Genomic DNA, 26,016 nt, shown 5'->3' with positions numbered 1-26,016 from the left:
AGGGTGCAGGCATGTCATTGGCCCATAGCTAGCCTCACTAGCATTGGACCAACCTAAACTTCAACAGCATCAGAACATATAGGAATGACAGTGACACAGAGGTTTGCACATGGGTACTCACCTCCAGAGTGCCCCTAACTCCATGAAGATGCACAGTGCAAACAAGTCTCTGCATCCTGACAGTACCAAGGGTGGGGACTGTGCGCTCTCTCTCTCTCTCTCTCTCTCTCTACACCTTCATCTCCTGCCTGGGTCCAGAATTCCCATCTACTCTCCCCACTGTAGCATAGCCTGAGGAAGTTGCATCCCTTCTGGTGGCTTCCTATCTTTAAGTCAAACTCAGGTGTCTCAATGTGTCCCAGAAGTACTTGGGGATGGAGAGAACAGCTAAGCCATGTTCTGATTCTGTGTTTCACATATCTTCCTGAGTAGAACAGACACCTCAATCTGCCTAGATTGGCCTGAGTCACTTCCTGACTCACATCTCTGAGTAAAAGAATGGCTGGGATTCATTTCAGAAGGAACTGAAACCAAAAATGCCAGCTTTCAACTTTTAAACAACATCAAATCTCATTAAGGACAAGTACAAGGAATACAATTTAACTCAGGAGATAAAAAGATGTTCCAAGCAGTCAACTTCCATAACCAAAAATAGCACTGAACAGAGAGTGAGCCTCAGCTCCGTCTTGCACCCAGTGGCTGGCTACAGGAAGTTGAGCCTCAGTTTTCTCATCCTTACTCATTGACATGCAATGATGCTGAATACAGTTTGAAAGAGAAGGACCAAGTTGCAGGAAAAGTACAGTAGCACACAGCGTTTTAGAAATGGTTATCATTGATTGGCCTGGTAATGTACACCAGCAACTTGGGAGGCTGATGCAGGAGGATCTCAAGTTTGAAGCCAGCCTAGGCAACTTAGACTTTTGTCTCAAAATGAAAGAACAAAGGACTGGGGGATGTAGTTCAGCTGGAAAGCATCCCTGAGTTCAATCCTCAGTACAAAATATGAAATGAATCATCTATAGGGGAAGAAAACTGAAATAAATATTACTCAAATCAAAACTGAAAGGAACTGAACTAAAAATCAGCAGATGACTATCTCTAAAGGATGGATTATTAAGGAACTTTCACTTTCTGTAGTTAACATTACTGTACTGTCTAAATTCTTTAATGGTGACTATGCATTAGTCTTGTACATTAAAAAAAAAAAAAATCGAAGAATAAAAAGGAAAACCAGGGATTGGAGGTGTAGCTTAGTGGTAGAGCACTTGCCTAGTATAGGGGAGACCTTGGATTTCATCCCCAGAACCAAGGGAGGAAGGAAGAAAATAAAGAAGCAATCTAGATAAAATAACACCACCAACCTGCTCAAAGTTCAAGTGTAAGCCAAAGGATGGGGTAAGTGGCATCCAGACTGCAGGGAGGAGAGAGCTAGGAGCAGAGACAGGGTTGGGGACGGAGGCCAGCTCCTTCAGTGGTTAAGACCTAGGAAGGACACAAGGTGAACATATCAACTTTAGCAGTCCAGGAGAGGCCACTGTCCCTTTCCCACTGTTTATCTGAAATATCTACACAGCTTTAAAAATCCACCATGTGTACCACTTAACAGAGACTCAAGCTCTAAAACAGTAAATCCAACCCCTTGGCTCATCTCCAAAGCACATCTACCTGGGCACTAGCCTCCCTGAGTGATCACCACAATAATTACCAGGACAGTATCCCTTATCAAGGCACTGATGGGGACCCACAGCAACAATGCCCATATCACTCAGCGGTTTCATCTCTCCTGGCTTGATGCTAAACTCTTCATCAACCAAAGTTTCTTTTCCCCATTCATCATTTGCCTTCATTTTCAGTGAGCAGCACAAGTATGGGCTCAGTATGCACTATTGAGTTAAGTCTACATTTCTGTAAATTAGCCTTGCAAAAATCTGTGGTTCCTGGGGTGCCCTGTAACAAAGCCAACAAGTCAAGTACCTTCCTGAAAAAATCCACCACTCTGACTCTGGAAAGCACGTGATGTGGACTGAAGACTGCCTTCAGATGAGGCCAGGACAGAACAGGAGAGACGTTCCCCGCAGGGAAACGGCATGGGCCAAGCCACTAAGCAGGGAGGTCTCATGCCCAGGAAGGAGGCCCTGGTGAGTCCTGTGCTAAAGGTTTTCACAAAAAGAAAAAAAAGACTTACTACTCGCTAAGAGCCTCCATGAGCGAAAGCAGGCTTGTGTACCCCTCAACAAAGAAAGAAAATCGAAGTCTAGCTGACCTAGATCTGAAGTCCAGGCCCATCCCTTCTCTTTCTACCTTAACACTCTGTGGACAAGTTGCCCAAGGCAACACCTTCCACTGTATGGCTCAAAAAGTCTTTGGTTAACCACATTTAACTTCCTGTTTTCTCCTGAAATGATAAGACACTTGGTAGGGTTCAAGTGACACATGCACATGCCAGTATAGGAGAATAATGGAACACCCATCGTTGGATGCCTCCATGGCAGCCATGCTGGACAAAATGAATACTTATGCTGGAAGACCAGGCCACAAACAGAAAGTACAAGCTCCCTTACCCCATGTCAAAGTATTTGGGATGACACTGCTATACCCACTAGGTATGAGAACTGAGACAACTTGTCAACAATCCTGGAAGAGTGCCAGCCACACACCAGGAAAATGGCAAACACTTAATTCATGAGCAGATTCAAGTTTCAGAGGGGAGCTAGCTCTCTGAGGTGACTAGACTGAACCCCTCAGAACCCCCTTTTCAACAATGGGATCCTTAGATCCCATTCCAAGTTTATTGCTCCTTTATTGTTAAACAGAAAATGTGTATTATTCTTCCTAAAAAATAACTTTTACCTTAAAAAGGGCAAAACTCCTAACACCAATTGAGCAATTACCCCACAGATGATACTCATACCCACGTACTATAAGATAAATACTACTATCAACTCTCATTGTACATGTGGGGAAACTGAGGCACAACCTGGTCATGTGGACGTCAACACAGTGAGTGGCCAAAGCAATGCTGGGGGCTGAAAGTCATACTCTTCTAGGCAATGCCCTTCAAAACACTCCCCAAGTCAGACCTGAAGTTTCCAGAGGACTAGGCAAGTGCTAGGCAAGTGCTCTACCACTATATATACTATATACCACTATATATATATATACCACTATATACTAGGCAAGTGCTCTACCACTAATAGTACCACTAATAGAAACACCTCATGAGTAGCAGCTCAGGCTGACCTTGTACTCCCACCCCACAAAACCCGAAATGAGAATGTTCATGACAATATATTGAGTGTCAAGAGTGAGTCCACACCTTTTGGTGTTTGCTTTCGAAGTACAATAAGTTCTGCTGTATCACAACACTTATACAGTGTTCCTTAAATCACTGCAGAACGTGAGACCAGGCCTTTAAAATGCAGAGCTTGGGCTGGGGCTGTAGCTCAGTGGCAGAGCACTTGCCTAATATATGTGAGGCACTGGATTCAATCCTTAGCACCATCTATCTACAAATAAAATAAAGGCATTCTGTCCATCCACAACTACCAAAAAAAAATTTTTTTTTAAATGCAGGGCTTATGGGAATAATGTGGCTAAGCACCATATTTCATCCAAAACTTCATCCAAAACACACAAAAAAGTTAGACATCTGCTAAGTGTAGGTACACAGGCAGTGTGTTTGATGGCTGAGAAACACACAATGTCACATGAAGTCTGGCCTCTCACCTTGGAAAGAGCATGTGCTTATTGTGACACAGTGGGATGCAGGTTAGTGTAACCTTACCATGAACTACACTGTAAGGAGCCAGTCCAACCACAGTAGGGGACAGGAGGGGCTATAACATGCAAGACCTGAAAGGAACTTGGTGTACATCTGAGGTGCGGGCACTTTGATTTTGTGTACCACTGGTGTCCTGTTTAGATGGGAACCATTTTCTAGAGTCCCCTAGGACAAGAGAACCAAACTTTTTCTAAAGGGAGACCACTCAATAACTTTGACTTCTGGGGACCATTTGATCTCTTCATGTGAGGCCTCGTGGTTCAGATAATGCATACTTGAATGGCTGCAGCTATGTCCCAATAAAAATATACCAAATGCACTATCATTCCGCAGACCACAGTTTCCCAATCTCAGCCTGTGTTTCTCCTAGAGAAAACCACACATAAGCAAGCACAGTATTTGTGCCATGCTCCAACTCTTCCCTAATGTATGTTGGAAGAAGCCTGTGTTTCCTAAACAAGTCTGATAACAGAACTGACAGGATTCAAATGAGTAAATTCAACTTGAGCCCTGAAGGTTAACTCTCTATTTTTTCATATATATTTTTTTTAGTTGTTAATAGACTTTTATTTATTTATATGCGGTGCTGAGAACCGAACCCAGTGCCTCACATATGCCAGGCAAGTGTGCTACCGCTGAGCCACAGCCACAGCCACAGCCACAGCCACAGCCCAAGGTTTACCCTTTGACAAGTCAAAAGAACTTCTGTTTCAAAAAAATACCAATTACAGACAAGAGCACTTGCTGTGGGGTCAGTTTTATACTATCTTAAAAGCCTTACACGTGGGGCTGAGTTGTGGCGCAGTGGTAGAGTGCTTGCCTAGCATGTGTGAGGCACTGGGTTCGATCCTCAGCACCACATAAAAAAATAAAGTTAAAAAAAAAAAAAAGCCTTACATGCTTGGAACTCTCAAGATAAACAGGCCGGGGAGGGGGGTGTGGTGTCTGGGGTCATGGCTCAGTGGTAGAGCACTCGCCTCCCAAGGCCTGGGTTTCTCAGTATCACATAAAAATAAATAAAATAAAAGTCATTGTGTCCAACTACGATATTGAAAAAAATTTTTTAAAAAAGATAAACAGGCCCCTCATAGAAGGAAATTATGTGCTACAAAACTCAATTACTGTGGCAGACAAAACTTTAACCCTTCCTTCTTCGTGTGGGTGCTAAGTGTCAAGGTCAAAGCCCTAAGGAAAGCATGGAAGCTGAGAGGGACTGGAGGGTTGCAGGCCTAGTGGGGATAGGGTGAGTAGCAAAGGAGAAGTCTTGTGGAGGATGGGGTGGAAAGTAACCCAAACACGTTAAGGTTGAGTATCTGGAGGACTGGGGGTCCCTATGGATACCCTGTGATGTGATGGAGCTACAGGGAATGGGTTTACCAGGTAATGAGGACTGGCCTTCATGAACCTCAAGGATGTTTTACCAGGTGGGGTGGAGGGGCATCCAGCGGGCAGAGTCCATATTACCCTTCTGGATGCTGCTCTGTGCTGCCTATGACCTTCCCACTCCAGGCAGATTCTAGGCAGGCAGGGATCCTACACCCTGTGTTCTGTCCTGAGGAATGGACAGAGATCCCAGAACTAAGTCACTGGGCAGTCAAAGGTCAGTACTTAGTACATTTCACTTGAAGCTACAGCTCCACAACTCAGTCTCAGCCCTAGCCTGAGGACAACAGGGGAACTGCTGGGACCTAGCAAAGTGCAGGCTCCATCTGGTCAGCACCTTGGTCCTTCAATTCTGCCAACATTCTCATGAATACTGGGCCTGGTCATCATTTCACTCTCAGTCTGGTAGTATCCTGTCCACCTCACACTAGGGTTGCCTGGACTTCGGGACTGGATACGGGTTCTCTCTTTTGCTTGAGGTAGAGAAAGGCCAACAGAGCCACCACATAGATGACCACTTTATACAAAGAGAAATGGGAGAAACAAATCTTCCGGTCTTGTGGAAGGGGCTTAGTTGCTCTTTCAAAGGCTTTTCATAAGGTAGGCAGTGCCACTGTTAGCCTTCCACAAACAGAGCAAGGTTCTCAGGGCCTGAGCAGGGGGCCTTTGGCCACAACTATGCTGTGGGTTCCCAGGAAGCCACAGGCAGCAGAAGAGGGAAAGGGACAAGGAATACTCAGTATCTGTGACTTAAGAGCATCTGAATCTTTAAAAAAGACCTTCTCAAGAGACAATGGACACAGGAAGGCAACAGAAACACCTTCCCACCCCTCAAACTGTAGCACTCTGGGCTAGTTACAAATGAAGAAACCCTGCTCCAAACACACATATAGGCTGTGCACCTATACTCACACAAATTCATATATTCTCTCTCTCTCTCTCTCTCTCTCTCACACACACACACACACACACACACACATTTTTACCCCCTCCTCCCATTTCTGAAGTCTTACCCAAATAGCTCAGAAAAGATCTCTTTCTTCTATGTTTAACTCTAAGCAAAAGAAACGGAGTTCTTGTAATTTATTAGTGTCTGCACAGCTACTGCCCTAAGTGTCCCAAGAATAAGGTAGACTACAAAGGTTGGAAATAAGAAATAGGACCAGGTACAAGGGCCAGAATAACCAATTTGTGAAGTACACAAAGGAGCCCAGAGCCCTGCAGAATCTCTTTCCTGCTGCATTCCTGCCTACCTCCCTCCACTTCAACCCATTCTTCCTCAGCCTGGTGGTTTCTCACTCAGCTGGAGCAACAAGACATTTTCGAATCACTAGCAATAAGACTTCACCTCACTACTAGCACTTCATGCTGAAAAAAACACAGTAATTTTAATATCCAGACAAGTCAAAGAAATAGCTACTGTGTGCTTCTATGGACAATGCATGAACTCAAAAGGAAACTTTTGCAGCATGAGGAGCTGGTCAGTTACTAACTGCCTAGGACACACTTCCTCCTAGTTCACAGCTCACTTGGTCTGACATGGACTGCTGCAAGGCTCCTTAACCCAGACAATTCCAACAAGTACTCATCCTGCTCCAGATGGTAACTTGGAGGGACTAGTGACACTTCTTCTGTGGAGGGCAGGAGGAGGAAGACCTTAGGGTCCTGACCTTTGAGGGAACAGAGCTATGAGATGAGAGTTACCTGGTTACAGGACTACACTGGAAAAGGAGTACACCATACTGATCCAAAGAAAAAGAAGAATCTAGAAATTACTCATTTGAGCTGGACCCTAAAGGCAGAAATGAAAAGATGGAAAAAGGGGGAAGTAAGTAGCAGAAAAGGTGACATGACAGATATATACAAGAGAATTAAAACCTGTCTCCTAAAAGGTAGATGAAGGCAAATAAAAGGAGATTCAGACTTTTAACAACTGTATTTTAAATGCAACAAGGTAGCTTAGAAGCAACAGAGAGGTGACTTGCATGTAACATTTCAGTATGAGAGGCTCACAATGAAAATGGGCCTCCTGAATCGTTATAGCCCTGAAAGAGTCCAGGAATAGGGAGGGAAGAATCCTGACTGTCTTTCCACCTGTGAGAGTGAGAAGAGCTAAAACCTTTAATAAAGTCCTGAAAGACAGAGGAAAGGAATGTTGAGATCTGAACAGTAGCACAGAACATGCAAACCTTTTTTTTTTTTTTGGGGGGGGGGGGCATTACTGGGGATTGAACCTAGGGCCTGTTCATACCATGCAAGCATTTTACCACTGAGCTACATTCCCAGTCCAGAACACATTACAAAAAGACATGAATACATACAATTTAAATGAAGTGTCTCGGGCTGGAGGTGTAGCACAGTGGTAGAGTGCTTGGGCTAACATATACAAGGCCCTGGATTCCATCTTCAGTACCACAAAAATAAATAAATAAATGAAGAGTCTCCCCTCATGCCACCAAATACACAAATTTAAGCACTGATGCTGGAAATTTAAGCACTGATGCTGGGGGTGTGCTACCGCTGAGCCACAGCCACAGCCACAGCCTAAGGTTTACCCTTTGACAAGTCAAAAGAACTTCTGTTTCAAAAAAACACCAATTACAGACAAGAGCACTTGAAATAAGTGGGCTCCTTTGTGTACTTCACAAATTGGTTATTCTGGCCCTTGTACCTGGTCTTATTTCTTATTTCCAACAGGGATACAACAGTCCTGGCAAGAGTTTTCTATCCAACTTTTGCAGGATCAAAAACATTTAACAAGTGTGTTAAATGTAGGTGTTGAGAGAGAAGCTAGGTCCAGGAGCATCTCAATTGCTGACTCCTACCAGAGGCACTATGACAACCTAGGTGCATTCCCACTGCTAAATAATGGGTCCACCACTGGTTCTCCATCTGAAATGCTAATGATCTATCCAATATAAGCTCATTCCTGTCACCAAACAGTGGGAGGAATCTGAAGCAAAATCAGACAAAACATTCTATCCATCATCTTCAGTCCTTGGTGAACAACCCAGAGACATGGGTTATCAAGAATGAAAGGAGTGCTGGGCACAGTTACACATGCCTATAGTCCCAGATATTCCAGAGGCTAAGGCAGGAAGATTGCTTGAGCCCAGGAGTTCAAGACCAGCCTGGGCAATGCAGCAAGACGCTGCTCAAAACCAAAACAATAACAAAAAGGGACTGGGTTGAAGCTCAATGATAGATCACTGGCCCAGCATGTACAAAGCCCTGGATTCAATCCCCAGCACCACAACAAAATAGAATGAAAAGAAATTAAAAAAAGAAAGAAAGAAAGAAATGGTATATCCGGTGTTTGTTCTTACAAATAAACAAGTTGACAACAACATTTTCTTAAAGTAGAAGATTTATATGTCATGCCTCCAAAAATGCATTTTTGGATATATTTAACAAAATTAACATGGAGAGCAAATTATTACAAACTGATATACTCAAGCTAAGTAACAGCCAACATTTAAAAAATAGAACTTTAGGATTAGGTATGGGAGCTCAGTGGTAGAGCTCCTGCTTATACACAAGGTCCTGGGTTCAATCCCCAGCACCAACCAACCAAAAAAAAAAAAAAGGCTGGTGGTGGGGATAAGTTAAATTTTGATGGTCTTCAAATTCCTATCTGCAAACCACATCTAAACCTTCTACAGTGGAAGACAGCACTTGGTAGCATCTCATCCCAGCCCTGTGTCAGAACAAAGCAGGTTTTCGTTTGTTTTTTTAGTTGTAGATGGACACAATACCTTTATTTATTTTTATGTGGTGCTGAAGATGGAATCCAGTGCCTCATATGTGCTAGGCAAGCGCTCTACCACTAAGCCATAGCCACAGCCAGAACAAAGCAGTTTTTAGGACAACTCATCTCTAGAAAATACAAGCTTCTTGCCATAGTATAAGTGCCAGCCCGCTAAAAGTGCACCCAGCCACAGGGTATGTAAAAAGAGGCCCAGGAGAACCAGATTCCCAGGCCTCAACCTGGAAACAACTAGAGGATAAAACTAGAGAATCATTCCTTCCAAGGCAAGATGGTATAGGACCGTGCTTTAATCTCCCCTTAGACACAGCTGGATCGCCCGAAAATTTGAAACTGCCACAACATCAACAGCATGCTGGTCACTGAAGTTCTCACACAGAACCCAATCAGCTCTTTCTCTCTTCACATCAGCTGTGTCCTGGCCTCTAAGCATCCTTTCCCAGTAATGAGATGAAAGTCTGTCTCCATCTTTAAGTCACACAAGACAACAGGAAAAAGTGCACCTACAATGATTACAAGTTTATGAAGAGAAAGGCAAGTAGCAAGTAATTGTCTTTAAAAGTACTGACAGTTCCCAGGGCTCAAGACTTGGCTTCCATGTGTAATACCTTGGAAGTGTTCTGAACCCAATACTTCCTAACTGAAGCACTGCTGGAAGCAGCCCCACATAGGCGCCTGAGCTCAAGCTCAACCCTGTAGCCCCAGGGAGTGAAACAGATGCTGCTGACAAGCACACAACACAGAAACACAGGTGCCACCTATGAAGGGGAACCTAGGCAATATTAAACCAACACAGATGAACAGTAACCAGAGCCCCGTTTGAGGTGCCACAGTAAGGACTAACTGGCTGAGTTTCCCCTTCCTGTGGGAGGAGTCCAGAACTACATCCTCTTTCATCTGCCTACTGGGCTGGGATCTCCTCAGCGTATGAAGAGTTAGGCCTGCCATTTCTATGCCATCTGTGATGTTCACATCACAAAATGGGAGGCCTTAACCCTTCAAGGGTTGTACTCCCTCAGGGCCCAGCTTAGCTGCAGTCAAGACCCTAGCTCCATAAAGCCCCAAAGATGAAAATGACAGGGAGGTTTTGCACAGAAAATTCCTGGAAGGGCAAAAAAAAACTTTCTCTATTCCCAGGAGGGAAACAATGGAAAATGAGGGACCCGCATATTCATCTCTTGTCATTTTCATCAGGGCACCCAACAATAGTGTAACGCCATGGGCGGCTGGAGGCCAGGCACACAGTCCCTTTATCAAGTTCCTTCCTGCAAGTATCCGTATTCTTTAGTATCTAAGCTCCAGGGGAGGATCAGAACCAGTAGAGAAGGTTACTTCTTCCTAAAAAGAAAGTGTCTGCACAGGGCCTACCACAAACAGTTCTTGGAGCACTTCCCCCACAATGTGAACAGCTGGAACAGAAATCCTACTGATATCTTCTTTCCTGTAAAAAGAAATCGTCCACCTGTAGTCGGGGTGAGAGGTTCTGTAGACACCTATACTGCAGCAACCTCTGGGCAAGTGCTGAGCTGAGCATGAGTTCTGCACAAAGGGAGGGTTTCAAATTAATATTCCTTTAGTAAAAGCATGCTACCTAATAAAATAGAAGCAAAGTACTTGTTCTGGTCATAAGGCCATGCAGCCTCTCTGACCATCTCCAGACACTCCACCCAAATTATTATTTTCTCAGCTGATAAGCTCACTCCCACCTCAGGGCCTTTGCACCTCTGATCTCTGCAGGAATAGTTCTTTCTTCACATTTCAGCTAATACTTTACACATGCCACTTGACATTCTACTTACTCATCTCTGTTTGTATCCTTCCACTCCCATTAAGAACAGGGGACATGAGGGGCATAGTGGTACTTGACTGTAATCTTAGCAGTTTGGGAAGCTGAAGCACGAGGTCAGCATGAGCAACTTAACAAGACCCTGAGCTACTCAGTGAGATCCTATCTGTAAATAAAATATAAAAATAAAACATAAAGGGGCTGGGATGGTAGATGAGCGGTAGAGCGCTTGCCTAGCATGTGCAAGGCCTTGGGTTCAATCCTCAGCTCCACATAAAAATAAATAAATTAAAGGTATTGTGTCCAACTATACCTAAAAAGATATTGAATAATAAAAATAAAACATAAAAAAGGGCTGGGGATGTGGTTCAGGCCCCTGAGTTCAATCCCTGGTACCCCCCCCCCCAAGAAAAAACAGGGAACAAGCACAACTTCTTGTTCTTATTCAGTGCCACCAGGGTCATGAAAAACACAATGCTTGGCACAAAAGAAACAATGGATACACATTTTTTAACAGATTGGAATAGATACTTTCAGAACTCCCAGCTGTTATCCCATTCCCCTTCCCTTGTTAAATCAGTCAAAATGTTTTCAGTTTAAAAGAAAAGATAATGATCAAAAAACTCAGCAGGGTGGAATGGCCCACCTAGGCAGCAATCAGGAGTTATAATTAGAGCCCAGGAGTTGGAGATTATCCTGGACAGCATAGGGAGACCTCACCAAAAAAAATAATAAAAAGCGGGTGTGGTGCCACATGCTGTAATCCCACCTACTTGGGATGCTGAGGAGGAGAACTATAAACTTAATGCCAGCCTGGGTAATTTAGTAAGACCCTGTCTCAAAAATAGGACAGAGATGTAGCACAGTGGTAGATCACCCCTGGGTTCAACCCTTAGTATCACAAAAACAAAAAATCCCTTGTCTCACACCATATATGAAAATTAACTCACAATGGATCAAAGACCTAAGTCTATGGAATTCTGTGAAGGAAACATAAAAGGGTAAAATTTCATGATTTGGCACAATTTGGCAATGGATTCTTAGATATCATAACAAAAGCATAATATTAAAATAAAAAAAGATAATTTGGACTGCATTAAAACATTTTTGCGGCTGGGGATGTGGCTCAAGCGGTAGCGCGCTCGCCTGGCATGCGTGTGGCCCGGGTTCGATCCTCAACCACATACAAACAAAGATGTTGTGTCCGCTGAAAACTAAAAAATAAATATTAAAAAAAATAATAAATAAATAAATAATTAAAATTTAAAAAAAAAAAAACATTTTGTGCATTAAAAAACAATACTGATATAGTGGAGTTGGGGGGGGTGGAAAAACCATCAGTGAATCATGTACACGACAAGGATTTAGTGTCCAAAATACATAAAGAATTCTTAGAGGCTGGGGATGTAGTTCAGTGGTAGAGAACTTGACTACTATGTGTGAGGCCCTGAGTTCCATCCCTAGTACCAACCACATCCCCAAATTTTATAACAACAAAAAGACAAGCAACTCACTTAAAAAAACAACAGGCAAAGGGACCAGGTATGGTGGCAAACGCCTGTAATACCAGTGACTCGGGAGGCTGAGGCAGGAGGATCATGAATTCAAAGCCAGCCTCAGCAACTTAGTGAGGCCCCAAGAAACTCAGGGAGACCCTGTCTCTAATAAAATATAAACAAACAAACTAAATAAATAAAAAAGGGCCTGCGGGGGAAGTAGCTCAGCAGTTAAGCACCCCTGGGTTCAATCCCAGGTACAAAAATAAATGAATGAAAATGGGCAAATGATTTAGAGACATTTCTCTAAAGATATACAAATGCCCAGGAAGCCCATGAAAAGATAATAAGTACCATTAGTCTCTTGGGAAATGCAAATGAAATCATGATGACATATCACAGCATACCATTAGATGGCTATAATCAAAAAAGTGAAAAATAACCAGTGAGGGTCTAGAGAAACTAGATCTTCACAGATTGCTAGAAGTAATGTAAAAAGGTCCAGTGACATGGAATACAAACTGACAGTTCCACAAAGAGTTAAACACATAATTACCACATGATTCAGCAATTCTATCCCTAAGTATATACCCGAAATAACTGAATACAAGCATTCAAACAAAACTTGTACATGAATATTAAAAGCAACATTATTCACAATAGCCAAAAAGTAGAAACAACCTAAATGTCCAACAATGGAAGAGTGGATACACAAAATGTGGTATGTCTATATTCGATGGAATATTACTCAGCCATAAAAAGGAATGACGTTTTCATACAATGTAGATGAACCTTGAAAAGTGAAAGAAGCCAGATAAAGGGCTCACATGATCCCATTTACATGAAATAATGAAAAGAGGCAAATCCATTTAAACAAAAAGATTAGTGGTAAGCCAGGGGCTTGAGGAGAGAAGAGTGGGAAGTGACTGTTAATAGGTACAGGGTTTCACTGTAGGATGATGAAAATGTTCTGGAATTAGAAGTGATAGTTACACAATATTGTGAATGTATTAAATGCATTTAATTGCACACTTCAAAATGGAGTTTTGGCAGGGACGTTTATTTCTGTTTTTGTTGTTTTTCCAGGACTAGGGACTGAACTCAAGGGGTGGTTGATCTGCATCCCTAGTCCTTTTTCTATTTTAAGACAGATGTCACTAAGATACCCAGGTTGGCACTTTTTTTAGCACCACAGATTGAAGCAAGAGGCGCTTAACCACTGGGTCACATCTCCAGCCCTTTTTTATATTTTATTTAGAGACAGGGTCTCGCTGAGTTAGGGCTTTGTTTAGTTGCTGAAGCTGGCTTTGAACTTACAATCCTTCTGCCTCAGCCTCCCGGGCCTCTGGGATTACAGGCATGCACCACAGTGACCGGCTTGGCCTTGAATTTTTCATCCTCCTGCCTTAACTCCCCTAAGTAACTGGGATTATAGACTTGTGTCATTGCACCTGGCTAAAAAATGGTGAATTTTTATTATGTGAATATTACCTGGGTGTTTTTTTCTTTTTTTTTTTTAACAGATGAGAAAAGAACTAACAGGGAAAAGCTGTCTTATTCTATGACAGCACAGACTCCGATCCTCAGGGAAAGACACTTGTTTGGCACAAGATCCCAAACAGTCACAGAGCCTCCAATCATGTCATGAACTATGCATTTTCACAGGGATCTATGAGGCCACAGCAAGCCCACCAGACAGATGGGATTAAGAACCTTCTCACAGCAAAGACAAAGGAGTGTGACCACATGGGACAATTCACTAATAAGAACCAACGTGGGAAGAGGAAAAGGCCTCAGACTGCTGGGGTCACATGGACCACTACCAGCTGAACACCTTGGTTTTTGGGTTTTTTTTTTTAATATTTATTCTTAAGTTTTAGGTGGACACAATATCTTTAAAAAAAGAGAGAGAGAGAGAGAGAGAGAGAGAGAATTTTTTAATATTTATTTTTTAGTTTTCGGCGAACACATCATCTTTGTTTGCATGTGGTGCTGAGGATCGAATCCGGGCCGCACGCATGCCAGGCAAGCGCGATACCGCTTGAGCCACACCCCCAGCCCCTGGACACAATATCTTTATTTTACATTTATGTGGTGCCTTGTGCATGCTAGGATGCACTCTATCACTGAGCCACATCCCCAGCCTACCAGGTGAACACCTTTTAAGTCAGGCCTTGTCACTGGTTGCACAATGATTAAAAATAACATAATAAAATATTCTACGGCTTTATATTAACATACTGCTGAGGATATGCCACAGGCCTCAACTCACAAGGTGTTTTGCTAATTCACTTGTCCAAACATTGGCTTCCCTTTCTACCAAGGACCAGGATAGACTGGACCCCAGGCATACCCCTGGGGATTCCAAAAACAGTACTTCCACCTGAGAGTGGTCCATGCCTCAGGATTCTGTGGAAGAACAGGACAGTGGGGGTGACAGTTGACACAGCACAAAATCTAAGATTCTTGGGGCTGAGGACCCTCCTACATTGTCAGTTGAATCCCCAAATCACTACTGCTAAGCTCTATGTTTCATGAAACAAAGTATGCATATGTTTAAAATTTTCTGTAATAAAAGGTTTAAAGGTGGGTTTGATCTAAGCCTTCCCTCAGTTTAACCCAAGTTTGACTCCAGTTTCTTGACAGATCATCCAGAGCAGGGAAACTGGTATAGAGTAGGTGGTCAACTGGTATTAATTGATAATACCAGTTGACCACTTACTTTATCCACTCCTGATTGGATACAACTGCTGTGGATGCAGGATACCAATAGGGAGAAAATACTGTTGTTTGAGGGAGAACTAAGGATGGAACCTAGGGCCTCACACATGCTAGACAATTACTCTACCACTTAGTCACACCACCAGTCCTTGACACTGGTGTTTAATAAAAATAATAACAACAACAACTTACATAATGGAGTCAAAATATTAAGTGAAGAAGCACAAGAGGTGATAAGACATGTTCTAGGTACCCAGCAGGGAAGGAAGCTCACCTTCTAGAAGCTGCCATCAGCATCACAGCTAGTCAGATCAAAAACTGCCCAATTTATCACAGTTGTAAATCCAGCTACTTGGGAAGCTGAGGCCAAGTTCAAGACCACCCTGAGCAACTTAGCAAGGTCCTATCTCAAAATAACTTTTAAAAGAGCTGGGGATGTATGTAGCTCAGTGATAAAGCACCCTGGGTTTAGTCTCAGTATCAAAACAAAAAAACAAAAAATAGAGCCCAGTTCACTTCTCAGTTTCCTCACCTGCAGGAATAGCACCCACTTCATGGCTAAAACTTTCCAGGAAACCATGAAGGGTAACTTCATGTGCAGTTATTATATAAAGAAAGCAAGCTGTAAAGAGAAGCTGTCTGGTGGGCCAACAGGCATCAGGCCACAGCCTCTCACTAGCATCTCTATTAAAGGTTAAAATTCTGACAAGTTTACACTCCAACTTTTGTACACTGCCAGTTTCCCTGCTCTGGATGATCTATGTGTCAAGAAGCTAGGGTTAAACTCAACTTTTAAACCTTTTATTACAGAAGATTTCAAACATATCCATAGAAGTAGTGAGAAAAATTGCCAGCCATGTCCACCACTCAGGTCCCATGGCCATCAGGGGACAAATCTTGTGGGTTCTATATATTCTGCTCTTTTCTCCTACTCCTCCATTAGCTTTCTTGAAGCAAATCCTTCACAATATACATTTATAAATGAAGGGTTTAGTGTTGGTGTCTACATGGCAAATGTGATCACAATGATACCTTCAACAATTTAAGAGCCATCCCTTAATCTTTGTTGGAGTCACACTTGGTTGAAATCTTTTTTTTTTTAAGTCGTAGATGGACACAATACCTTTATTTTATTTATTTATTTTTATGTGGTGCTGAGGATTGAACCCAGTGCTTCATGCATGCTACGCAAGTGCTCTACTACTGAGCCAAAGCCCCAACCCCCCTTGATTGAAATCTTTATAGCATATGTGTATTCCACACTGGAGGCACACACACATCACACCCCCTACGGCCACCACTTGCTTGCAATCATGTTCAAGAAATTAGGTCATTTGTCCTGTTTCCCACAGTTGGGTTTTGTGGGTGGTGTAACTTTGCCACACTCCTGATTTCCTGTAGTCTGGTAAGGTACAACCAACACACATCTCTCTAGAAGTACATGATGCCCTCTGTGGAATTTAGTGGTCACTAAAGTTTGTCGTCTCCCTTCACATCGCATTTTAACAGGTGTCTTCAAAATTAGAAATTTTTAAAAAATATTTATTCTTAAGTTTTAGGTGAACACAATATCTTTATTTTACATTTATATGGTTCTGAGGATCGAACCCAGTGCCTCCTGCATGCTAGGCAGGCACTCTACCACTGAGGCACAAACCCAGCTCCTAAAATTAGAAATTTATAGTTCCACTGTTTCAGATAATTTAACAAGAATATGTCAATAGTAATGCTGTTCATTAGTTACATGTGGCTATTTAAAGTAAAATTAAGACCTTATTTTCTCAATCACACTAATCCAGGTATTACAAATGGACCACATGTATACAGAACATCCTCCATATTCCAGAAAGTTTTATGGGACAGTGTTGCTCAACTTTGCCCTCATCTACTATATCTTGGTCTTCCATAGTTCAGTTCATAGAAAGGAGGCAGGATAAATGCTTCCTTCTAACAATTTTCTAAACAAGCTGGTTTTCTAACAACTTCTAAAGAGGACTGATGAGTTTCTTCCTTTGAGCACCAACATAAGCCTGTGGCTCTTTAAATTTTTATTTATAAAATTAATTAATTAGTTAATTAATTAATTAGAAACAGGGCCTCACCATGTTGCTTGGGATGGGATACAATAATCCTCCTGCCTCGGTCTCACAAATAGTAGGACTACTAAACTCAAGCTTACCTGTGGACTTCTTTTTCCCCCCATTTCAGCTAGGGATCAAATTCAGGGCCTTGAAAAGGCTAGACCAAGTGCTGGTCCACCACTGAGTCACATTCCTAGCCCTCACCCATGACTGATTAATTGATTTATGTATACCTGGGATGGAACCCAGGGCTACCCTACTACTGAGCTACATCCCAGCCCTTTTTCTGAGAAAGGATCTCATTAAATTTCCCAGGTTCCTTCTTCCTCAGCTTTCAAGTTAAAGGATTTTAGGTATGCACCACTGTGCATGGGTTAGAATTCAATCTAATTCTATGTTTTACCTAAATACTGTTATTTTGTATTTATGTTTTCTTTTATGTTGAATTTTTTTATTCTTATGTGTGAGCATTACTGCTAGGTTTTGGGATACAAATCTGAAATCCCAGATACTAGGAGGTTGAGTCAGGGCAGTTTGGCAAGACCCTGTCTCAAAACAGAATTACCAAGTCGGGGAACAGGTGGCAGCGGGGGTTATAGCTTCATAGAACACTTGCTCTAGTTCACAGGGCCCTAGATTTGATCCTCCAGTACACCAAAGGGGAAAAAAAAAGTTTTCTCCTATAACATACAACAGAAATAATGTTTGTATTGTGACCCTGAAACTAAAACCATAATTCTGAAAAAGAGTTTTAAAAAATTTCTGTTTGGGGCTGGGGGTAGAACTCAGTAATAGAGCGCCCTTGCCTAGCATGTGTGAGGTGGGGTTCTATCCCTACATACAAAAATAATAATACCTATTTGCCTTTAAGATATACTTCACTAAAACATTTAATGTTGTGTGAAATAAATCCTGAGAAATCAGTTAATAGCTTGAGTCATAGTTAATATATACCTAGATTCAATTATTTAATTTTGTCCATGATTTTTAGGGATTGTCTGTTGCTGCCACCACTGCTGCCACTACCACTTGATGAGCTTTAGTTTTATAATTAAACAAAATATACACACATAGGGCCACAAAGACATATAAAAGTCTCTCAGAATCCTAGTGATCTCTCCACTGCTCCTCCTGGAAGTGATCATGTGAATCATTTCTAGTTTATACTTCCTTTGGCGGGGATATATATATATATATATACGCAAATACACAAATGACAGTACACCCCCAACTTTTTATTAGGTTAAGTAGTAGCACGCTGCATCACTTCTTCCTTCACCTTGCTTTTTTTCCCCACTTGTCATTTCACCTAGAAATCCTGTCACCACAACATATAAAGATGTCCCTCTACCTCCCTTCACTCAGGGTCTCAATTACACCCACTGATGGATTTACTCCATCAGTTACCCAGCCTGAAGGAAAGTACATCTCTGCCATCCTGTTCTGCTAGTTCCAAGTGTAGTTAATAAATAAACCTGTCACAATTATTTCTTATTTTAGACAGTGTATCTTGGGGAAACATTTCTAGAAGTGGAATTGCTGGAGCAAGGGGTAAACACATGTGTGGTTTGGGTTCTTGTTGTTTGTTTTTGTTTTGTTTTTGTGGTGCTGGGGATTGAAACCATGGCCTTGTGCATGCAAAGCAAGCACTCTACAAACTGAGCTATATCCCCAGCCCCCCGTATGTGGTTTTGCTAGATACTACATATCCCCTCTGAGGAGTTGGGAATCCCCAAAGCAACTGCAGCAGTGCCTGACTCCCTCCACTAGGACAGTGTGGTCACCTTTGGATGTTTTCCCAGGTGACTTTCCCGCACACATTGTTCTTATTATCTGAACGACTGAGTACTGTTCATACTTTGGTCAAGGGTCATTTGCATTATTTTTTCTGTTGAAGCATCTGCTTTTCAAGTCACACCTATACTTGAACCTAACACCCAACACAAGGTCCACCTTTTAGCACATGAGCAGTGTGTCCCTAACCAAATGAACAAAGCTCCTAACAAGTGAAATTCAGGGGCAAACATCACATCCACAACCCTGAAAAGACAGTCTGTGTGCAATGAAATAAACATGAACATGTGTAGGGTATTGTGTGTGGACTATCTGTATGCTTCAGGAATGGAAGGGAGCTGCTGGACATACCACAATTATCCTTTCCCCTTCTGTGACCTGCAAGGCAGGAATAAATAAGGGCCTGGCTGACCACAGACCACAGCTTCAACTAAAAGTGGATATAGGCTAGAGAGACATGCCCAAACTTATATTCTATGGAGAAAACCTAAAATCAATTTGTATGCTAAGCTGCCTTAAATACCACAACAAAAAATGCACAAATTTACAAATCTTTAAAAAAAAAAAAAAAATACTACCCAATGCTGGCTTTTGCCTGTTTTAACACTAAGCATCATAAGCCATGACTATTCACAAACTCTGTCCTTAATATCTTATTAAGTTCCTCCGTGCACTTGGCAGGGAAGAGGATGGGCCTAAAGGAAAACCTGAGATGACCTCTAGAAGTTTCTTTCTGAGCTCCCAAACTGATTACTTATAATGTTCTGTGTTGTGTCTTCCCAGCTCTAAAATGAAGAGGGAGGTTGCCACTATGCATTCAACCAGTACTTGAGGCTCAGAACATGTGCTTATGAGTTAATAAGGGGCCAAGATCAGGCAGGGGTGCCCGTGCTTGGAGAACTTTAAGTGAGCCCCACTGCCCTCAGACAATACCTTGGGATGTATAAAAAGGAGCAAGCTGCAGGTGCTTTTCCCTGAACAAAGGAGATAAACTTTATAACACAAACACTCTGAGAGGTACATGGTTTCAAGACTCTGAATCTCTGGTCCTTCTCTTCATTCTATATAATATTAATGTCTAACACACCCAAACAGTAGTGACAGCACAGCAGGATCCTCAACTATCTCCAAGTAACCAGCATAGACTTCAAATCTGTCCTTGTCTCCAAAGAATCCCTAAGCAGGGTTGGGGAGACCTGAAACTGTGTATCTGCCATGGACAACAATCTGGCAGTTGCAGAAAAAATTTAACATGGAGCTAACATATGACCTAGCAATTCCACTCTTAGGAGTAGACCAACAAGAATGGAATACAGGCATTCAAACAAAAATGTGCATGATTGGTAAATGCAGTACTATTCACAACAGCCAAACAGTAGCAACAACCCAAATGTTCATCCATGAATGAATGGGAAACAAGACATAAAAATGAAGTGTTAATAGATGCTACAATGTGGATGAACCTGTAAACAGATGTGGAAACAGATATAAAAGGCCATATTATGCATGATTTCATTAATATGAAATGTCCAGAACAGGCAAATTTATAGAGATAGAAAGCAGATTAGTGGTTACCAAGAACTAGGGAAGGAGGTATGGGGCATGACCTCTGATAGGTATGGAGTTTCTTTGGGGGGAGATGACTAGTGTGGTGACAGTTGAACTACTCCTCAGTGTATACACAGACTCATATAAAAAGCACTGAGATTATATACTTTAAATAAGTGAATGATATACTTTAAGTGATATAGCATGCATGAGACCCTGAGTTCAACCCCAAGCATTGTTTAAAAAAAAAACAACACCAGGAGAATTTGGTTTTGTCAGAAGAGCATCTTAGAATTGATTTCCTAATACCAGATCGCTTGACCATATCTTCTTGCCATAGGCAGATAAGAGCTGAAACCTCACAAAACTGACCTCAACACTTGTCATATACCACACTCAGCACAGCAGGCAAGTCAGAGAAACCAGCTCTCAACATTGAGCAGCCAATAAGACACCACCAGAGTGGGGATAAGCCCCTGGGCAAGTTACCTGCCAACTCTGGACTGGGTGCACTGCAATCTGTAAAAGGAAGCAGCTGACCCAGGAGGTGATCAAGTTGCCCACAATATTCTAAAACATCTCGGTTCTATATTCTTTTTTTTTTTTTTTTTTTAAAGATAGAAAGGAGAGAGAGAGAGAGAGAGAATTTTTTTAATATTTATTTTTCAGTTTTCGGTGGATACAACATCTTTATTTTATTTTTATGTGGTGCTGAGGATCGAACCCAGCACCCCGCGCATGCCAGGCGAGCGCATTACCGCTTGAGCCACATCCCCAGCTCAGTTCTATATTATTTTTCAGGTAGGTGACCCTGAGCCAAAATGTTACTGCCAAGTCCTGATGGTAACAGAGAAAATCCCATGCAGGTGTCAGGATATGACCTGCTGGATTTGGACTCCACTTTAAGAGTCCTTGAAGGGAAGGCCAGATCAGCTTTCCCACAAGGCACAGGGTAGGGTGAGGGGAACAGCTCCAAGCACCAGTGCAAGGCTCCACACTGCACAGTGATTAAGGAAAAATTCTTAAACGTTTAGAGCAGCATTGGGAAACTGCAGGAATGGCCAGAGGGCAAAGGCCATCTGGCTGGAATTATCCTCTGGACCTCTGATCCTCACAGAGAGCGGGACCATCCTATTTAGGACCAGGCTTCAAAAACAGTGACCAATGGGAATGTTATCTTTACCCACAAACTCAAGGGTAAGATGGAGACAGCAAAGAGTGCAATCCCACAGCAACATGCCTTCCTGTCTTCTCTAGAAGGTGGCTGTCAGTTTCTGAGGCAGTGCTTACTTAAAAGTGCCCAAGGAGCTCACTGAGGCCCATTGAACAAGTCAAGAGCTTTTCATTCCACACATACCAGACCCCAAGCACTCACCTGGCCTCAGGGTATAGGACGAGAAGCACTGGTCCTACCAGTTGGCCATGGCCACAGCTATGTCAAAAGACAACTTGCATCAATGTGCTGACCAACCTAAACCAAAGGACAAAAAAAGAAATGCTGAGTTCCCAAGGAAGGATTCTGGAATATACTGGCAATTTAAAATGTCTCCAGGACAAAATGTGCAGCTCAATGATAGAGCACTTACCTATCTATCATGCACAAGGCCCTGGGTTCCATCCCCAGCACCATAAAAAAAAAAAAAAAAAAAAAAANTACCCTGTGTTACATATCCAAAATCTTATTAGCTCCATCTCTGAAATTTACTGAGAATCTGACCCCTCTAAAGATAGCACGTCAAGCTGGGTAGGGTGATGCATGAATATAATCCCAGAGAGTCCAGAGGATGATGTAGAAGGATTGCAAGTTAGAGGCCAGGCTCAGCAATTTAGTGAGGCTCTAAACAACTTAGCAATGCCCTGTCTCAAAATTAAAAATATATATATATGAAAGGCTGTGGATGTGGCTCAGTTCCAAGCACCCCTGGGTTTAATCCCCAGTACCAAAAAAAAAAAAATGAATAGCACATCAAACCAAGTATCTCCAACCACTGGAAAAGCCTTCCATAACAGGGGCAAGCTGAAGAAATAAACTTCTATCTATTCCAAGGTATGAACCAATATGAGGACAGCCAATAAACACCAATCATTCCAGGCATTGTTTTCACCACTATAAACGGAGATGTGAAGGTGGTAAAGAGTCATGTGAAATTAAATTATATCTACCTTTCACATACTGAATGCTCAGATAAATGGTTCAAATTTTTGTTACAACAGTAGTGACATTAATAACAGAAATAATAATTGCTGTTAACCCAGCATTTAATGGATGCTTAACAGTGTGTTCCTGATACTATGCTTGAACACCATATAGATCTAAATCCCCAAGACAACATTAGGGGTAGGTTACAGGATCATGCCCATTTTATAGATAATGGATCTGATGTATATGGATTTACCAGGATCACAGAGCACACAGGTAGTAGAGCTAAGAGCTCACTCAAGAATCCTATCCAAAAGTAGCCTCTTAGGCACTGGCCCAAGAAAGTCACTCACCATTCCAGGCAGTGTTGGGTTTGTCCTCAAGAAAGATGGGAGAACAATGTGATTGGGTAGGGACAGACTTCACCTCCCCAGATAGAAGCAGCTTTACCTCTAACCTCAGGGGTTATATCTACAGGGTTTGCAACTGCCCAGGGAGGAAGGGGCTGCCTATTGTACAGACAGGAAAACTAAGGCTCAGGAACATTTAAAAGGGTAGATGTCTGGTTCAGTGGCAGAGCATTTGCCTAGCTTCTGCAAGGTTGTGGATTCCATCCCCAGCATCAGAAGAAAAATGTTCAGGAATTCTCTCAAGGTCACAGAGACAGGATAGCCCCAGGGCATCCACTCCTGGTTTGTGGAGTCAGACATCCAGGGCTGTGGGCCAGAGGCTGAACCTAGTGAACTGGCCAAATCCCAGACTCCCAACAGTTAGTCCTGTTCCTTGTAGCTTGACAGATAGTGTCAACATCACCTCTGTTGTCATTCTTTGCACCCATATGACTACCAGGAGCTTTCTCTGATACGAAACCTTTATTTTTAAACTGGGTTCACAGGAATTCACAGCTCATGGGCAGCAAGAAACACTCCTACAGAAAAACCTGCAAAATAAGGATGAGAGCAAATGCCAGTGAACTCTGTGGAAAGAGGAACAAAAGAACACAAGGCACCCTCCTAAAAGAGGTCCAGGGTTGACCATAGACACCAGGAGGCTAGCTTCACAAGAGAGGTACTTTCTGCCATTCTTTTTGGCTCCATTCAGTCTGGGAAACCCAAAGGTTTCTTCTACACTTAAAATGAAGCCTCTTTACTGCAGAAGTGGAAAATCTCCAAAGCCAGAACCCATACTTGCCAAGCACCTGCTTTATTACAGGACTACTAAGGTTAAAACATACTATTCCCACCATCTTAGAATGCTTTGACTTTTTTCCCCAACTTTACAAGAAGCAACTTTTCCCCCCAACTTTATAGAAGCACTACCAATGCAGTAGAAAAACATAATTCTAATCTTGAATTTAGACCTTTCCTGGGGTGGTGATGTGCAGTTCAAGCCTGTCTCAAAATGGTAGGTAGCAGCACACACTGCAACTCCCTATGGGTCCTTTAACAAACAGAGGAAACAACTGATACTACAGTGTGGCGTATTATCAAGGTAGGATGTTTGTTCAGTAGGTTAAATAGATTCAATGCATTTTTTATTTTATTTTTATGTCACTGTGGATTGAAACCAGGGGCACTTACCACTGAGCCACATCCATCCCCTACCTTTTTATTTTGAGACAGGGTCTCACTAAGTTGATGAGACTGCCTTGAAATTGTGATCCTCCTGCCTCATCCTCCTGAGTCACTGGGATTACAGGCATGCACCAACACACCTGGCTGCATTTTTTATTTTTATAATATTTCCAACTTATGATGGATTTTGTCCCATTGTAAGTCCATGTCATGACGTACAATGCCCTCATATGTATAACAATGTCAACTTTGTTTCTACATACTAGTAACAACCAGAACTCAAGGTCTTAAAAAAATTAATTTACATTAGCATAAATGTGAAATACATAAGGATAAAGAAATTATAATGAAAACTTAAATGGAGAGAAATGCTAGAATATATTGATTTCTCTCCCAAATTTATCTATAAATTCAACATAATCCCAATTAAAAAAATTCAGCAGACTTTTTTGTAGAAATGATAGAAATTTCATTGAAATTCTAAATTTTATGTAAAGGCTGAGGGTGTAGCTTAGTGGTAAAGCATGTGCTTTAGCATGTGCAAGGCCTTGGGTTCAATCCCAAGCATGTACAAAAAGCAAGTATATAAGAATGTAAAGGACCTAGAATAATGAGAACATTGAAAAATGGACAAATTTGATATACCCTACCTGATTTCAAGACCTACCATAAAGCTTCAATAACTAAGACAGTGTGGTATGTACACAGAAACAAGATCAACAAACAACAGATCCACTCATGTGGGAATAACTCATTTTCAACAAAGATCCAAGTACCGGGCTCTGTGCAACCACAAAACACACAAAAATCACAACATAACAGTACACCAGGGGATATAGTGTAATATGCAAGTTTTAAGGTACCTCACTCAGTCTTTCAAACTTCACTACAGCTTTCCCCAGTTTGTGACAAATCCATTCTTCCAGTTAACCAGACTGAAATCTAGAATTGCCCTCTTGAAATTCCCCCAATATTCATCCCATAGGCAATCCTTTTGGTACTCTCATCAAATACATCTGGAATTCCAATCACGTCCCACACTACCAATGATCATATATCCCCTCCCTGCGAGCACAAGCACTTCCAAACTCGACTAGCTTGTTCAAGTCCTTAGCTCAAAGTTCATTCAGGGGGGCTGGGGATGGTAGCTCAAGTGGTAGCGCACTCGCCTGGCATACGTGCGGCCCGGGTTCGATCCTCAGCACCACATACAAACAAAGATGCTGTGTCCGCCAAATACTAAAAAATAAATATTAAAATTCTCTCTCTCTTTAAAAAAAAAAAAGTTCATTCAGTACAGCTGGGCCCGATGGCGCACACCTGTAATCCCAGCAGCTTGAGAAGCTGAGGCAAGAGGATCATAAGTTCAAGGCCAGCTTCAGCAAAAGTAAGGTGCTAAACAACTCAGTGAGACCCTGTCTCTAAATATAAAATACAAAAGATGTGACTCAAGCGGTAGCACGCTCGCCTGGCATGCGCGGGGCCTTGGATTCGATCCTCAACACCACATTAAAAAAAATAAAGATATTGTGTCCACCTAAAAACTAAAAAATAAATATTAAAAATAAAATAAAATAAAATACAAAATAGGGCTGGAAATGTGGTTCAGTGGTGGAGTGCCCTCCAGTTCAATTCCCAGTACAACCCCCACCCCCCAAAATAAAAGTTCATTCACCATGAAACTCTGTCCCCTCCTGACCCCGAAGGCCCACTGGGTACCTATCAACCCACCCCATCCTTGACTTCTTCCAGCCCTACTGGCCTCCTGACCATGCCCCATATCTCCCACACCAGGCACCTTTCCACTGGGCTTTTTGTTTTTATGTTTTAAACAAAATCCCAGCAACTGTCATTTTAAAATCAACTCTTCCAAGGGTGCTGTGGTGTACACCTGTAGTCCCAACTACGGGGGGGGGGGGGGCCTGGAAAACAGTAGGGAATAC

General features: G+C 42.2%; 1 protein-coding gene across 8 annotated transcripts in view; it reads right to left on the bottom strand.

Moving 5' to 3' along the window:
- Positions 1–26,016, bottom strand: part of Gatad2a (GATA zinc finger domain containing 2A) — a 110,671-nt gene that overhangs the window by 43,253 nt on the left and 41,402 nt on the right. For 3 of the 8 annotated variants that reach the window (XM_015489309.2, XM_048794997.1, XM_048794995.1), the window contains exons 2-3: positions 21,735–21,830; positions 1,365–1,485 (exon numbers count right to left, since the gene is read on the bottom strand). The exons of 2 other annotated variants lie outside the window; for them this stretch is intronic. In XM_015489309.2, coding sequence (XP_015344795.1) covers positions 1,365–1,409 — 45 coding nt within the window. In that variant the 5' untranslated portion in view covers positions 1,410–1,485; positions 21,735–21,830. The remainder of the gene's footprint in view (positions 1–1,364; positions 1,486–21,734; positions 21,831–26,016) is intronic. 3 more of the 8 variants (XM_015489310.2, XM_015489312.2, XM_048794994.1) reach the window with 2 other exon arrangements.

The sequence above is a fragment of the Marmota marmota genome, unplaced genomic scaffold, assembly GCF_001458135.2.
Source record: "Marmota marmota marmota unplaced genomic scaffold, marMar, whole genome shotgun sequence".
NCBI classification, from domain to species: Eukaryota; Metazoa; Chordata; class Mammalia; order Rodentia; family Sciuridae; genus Marmota; species Marmota marmota.
The sequence above is the reverse complement of the archived record's forward strand: the minus strand, read 5'-3'. Positions and strand labels throughout refer to the sequence as shown.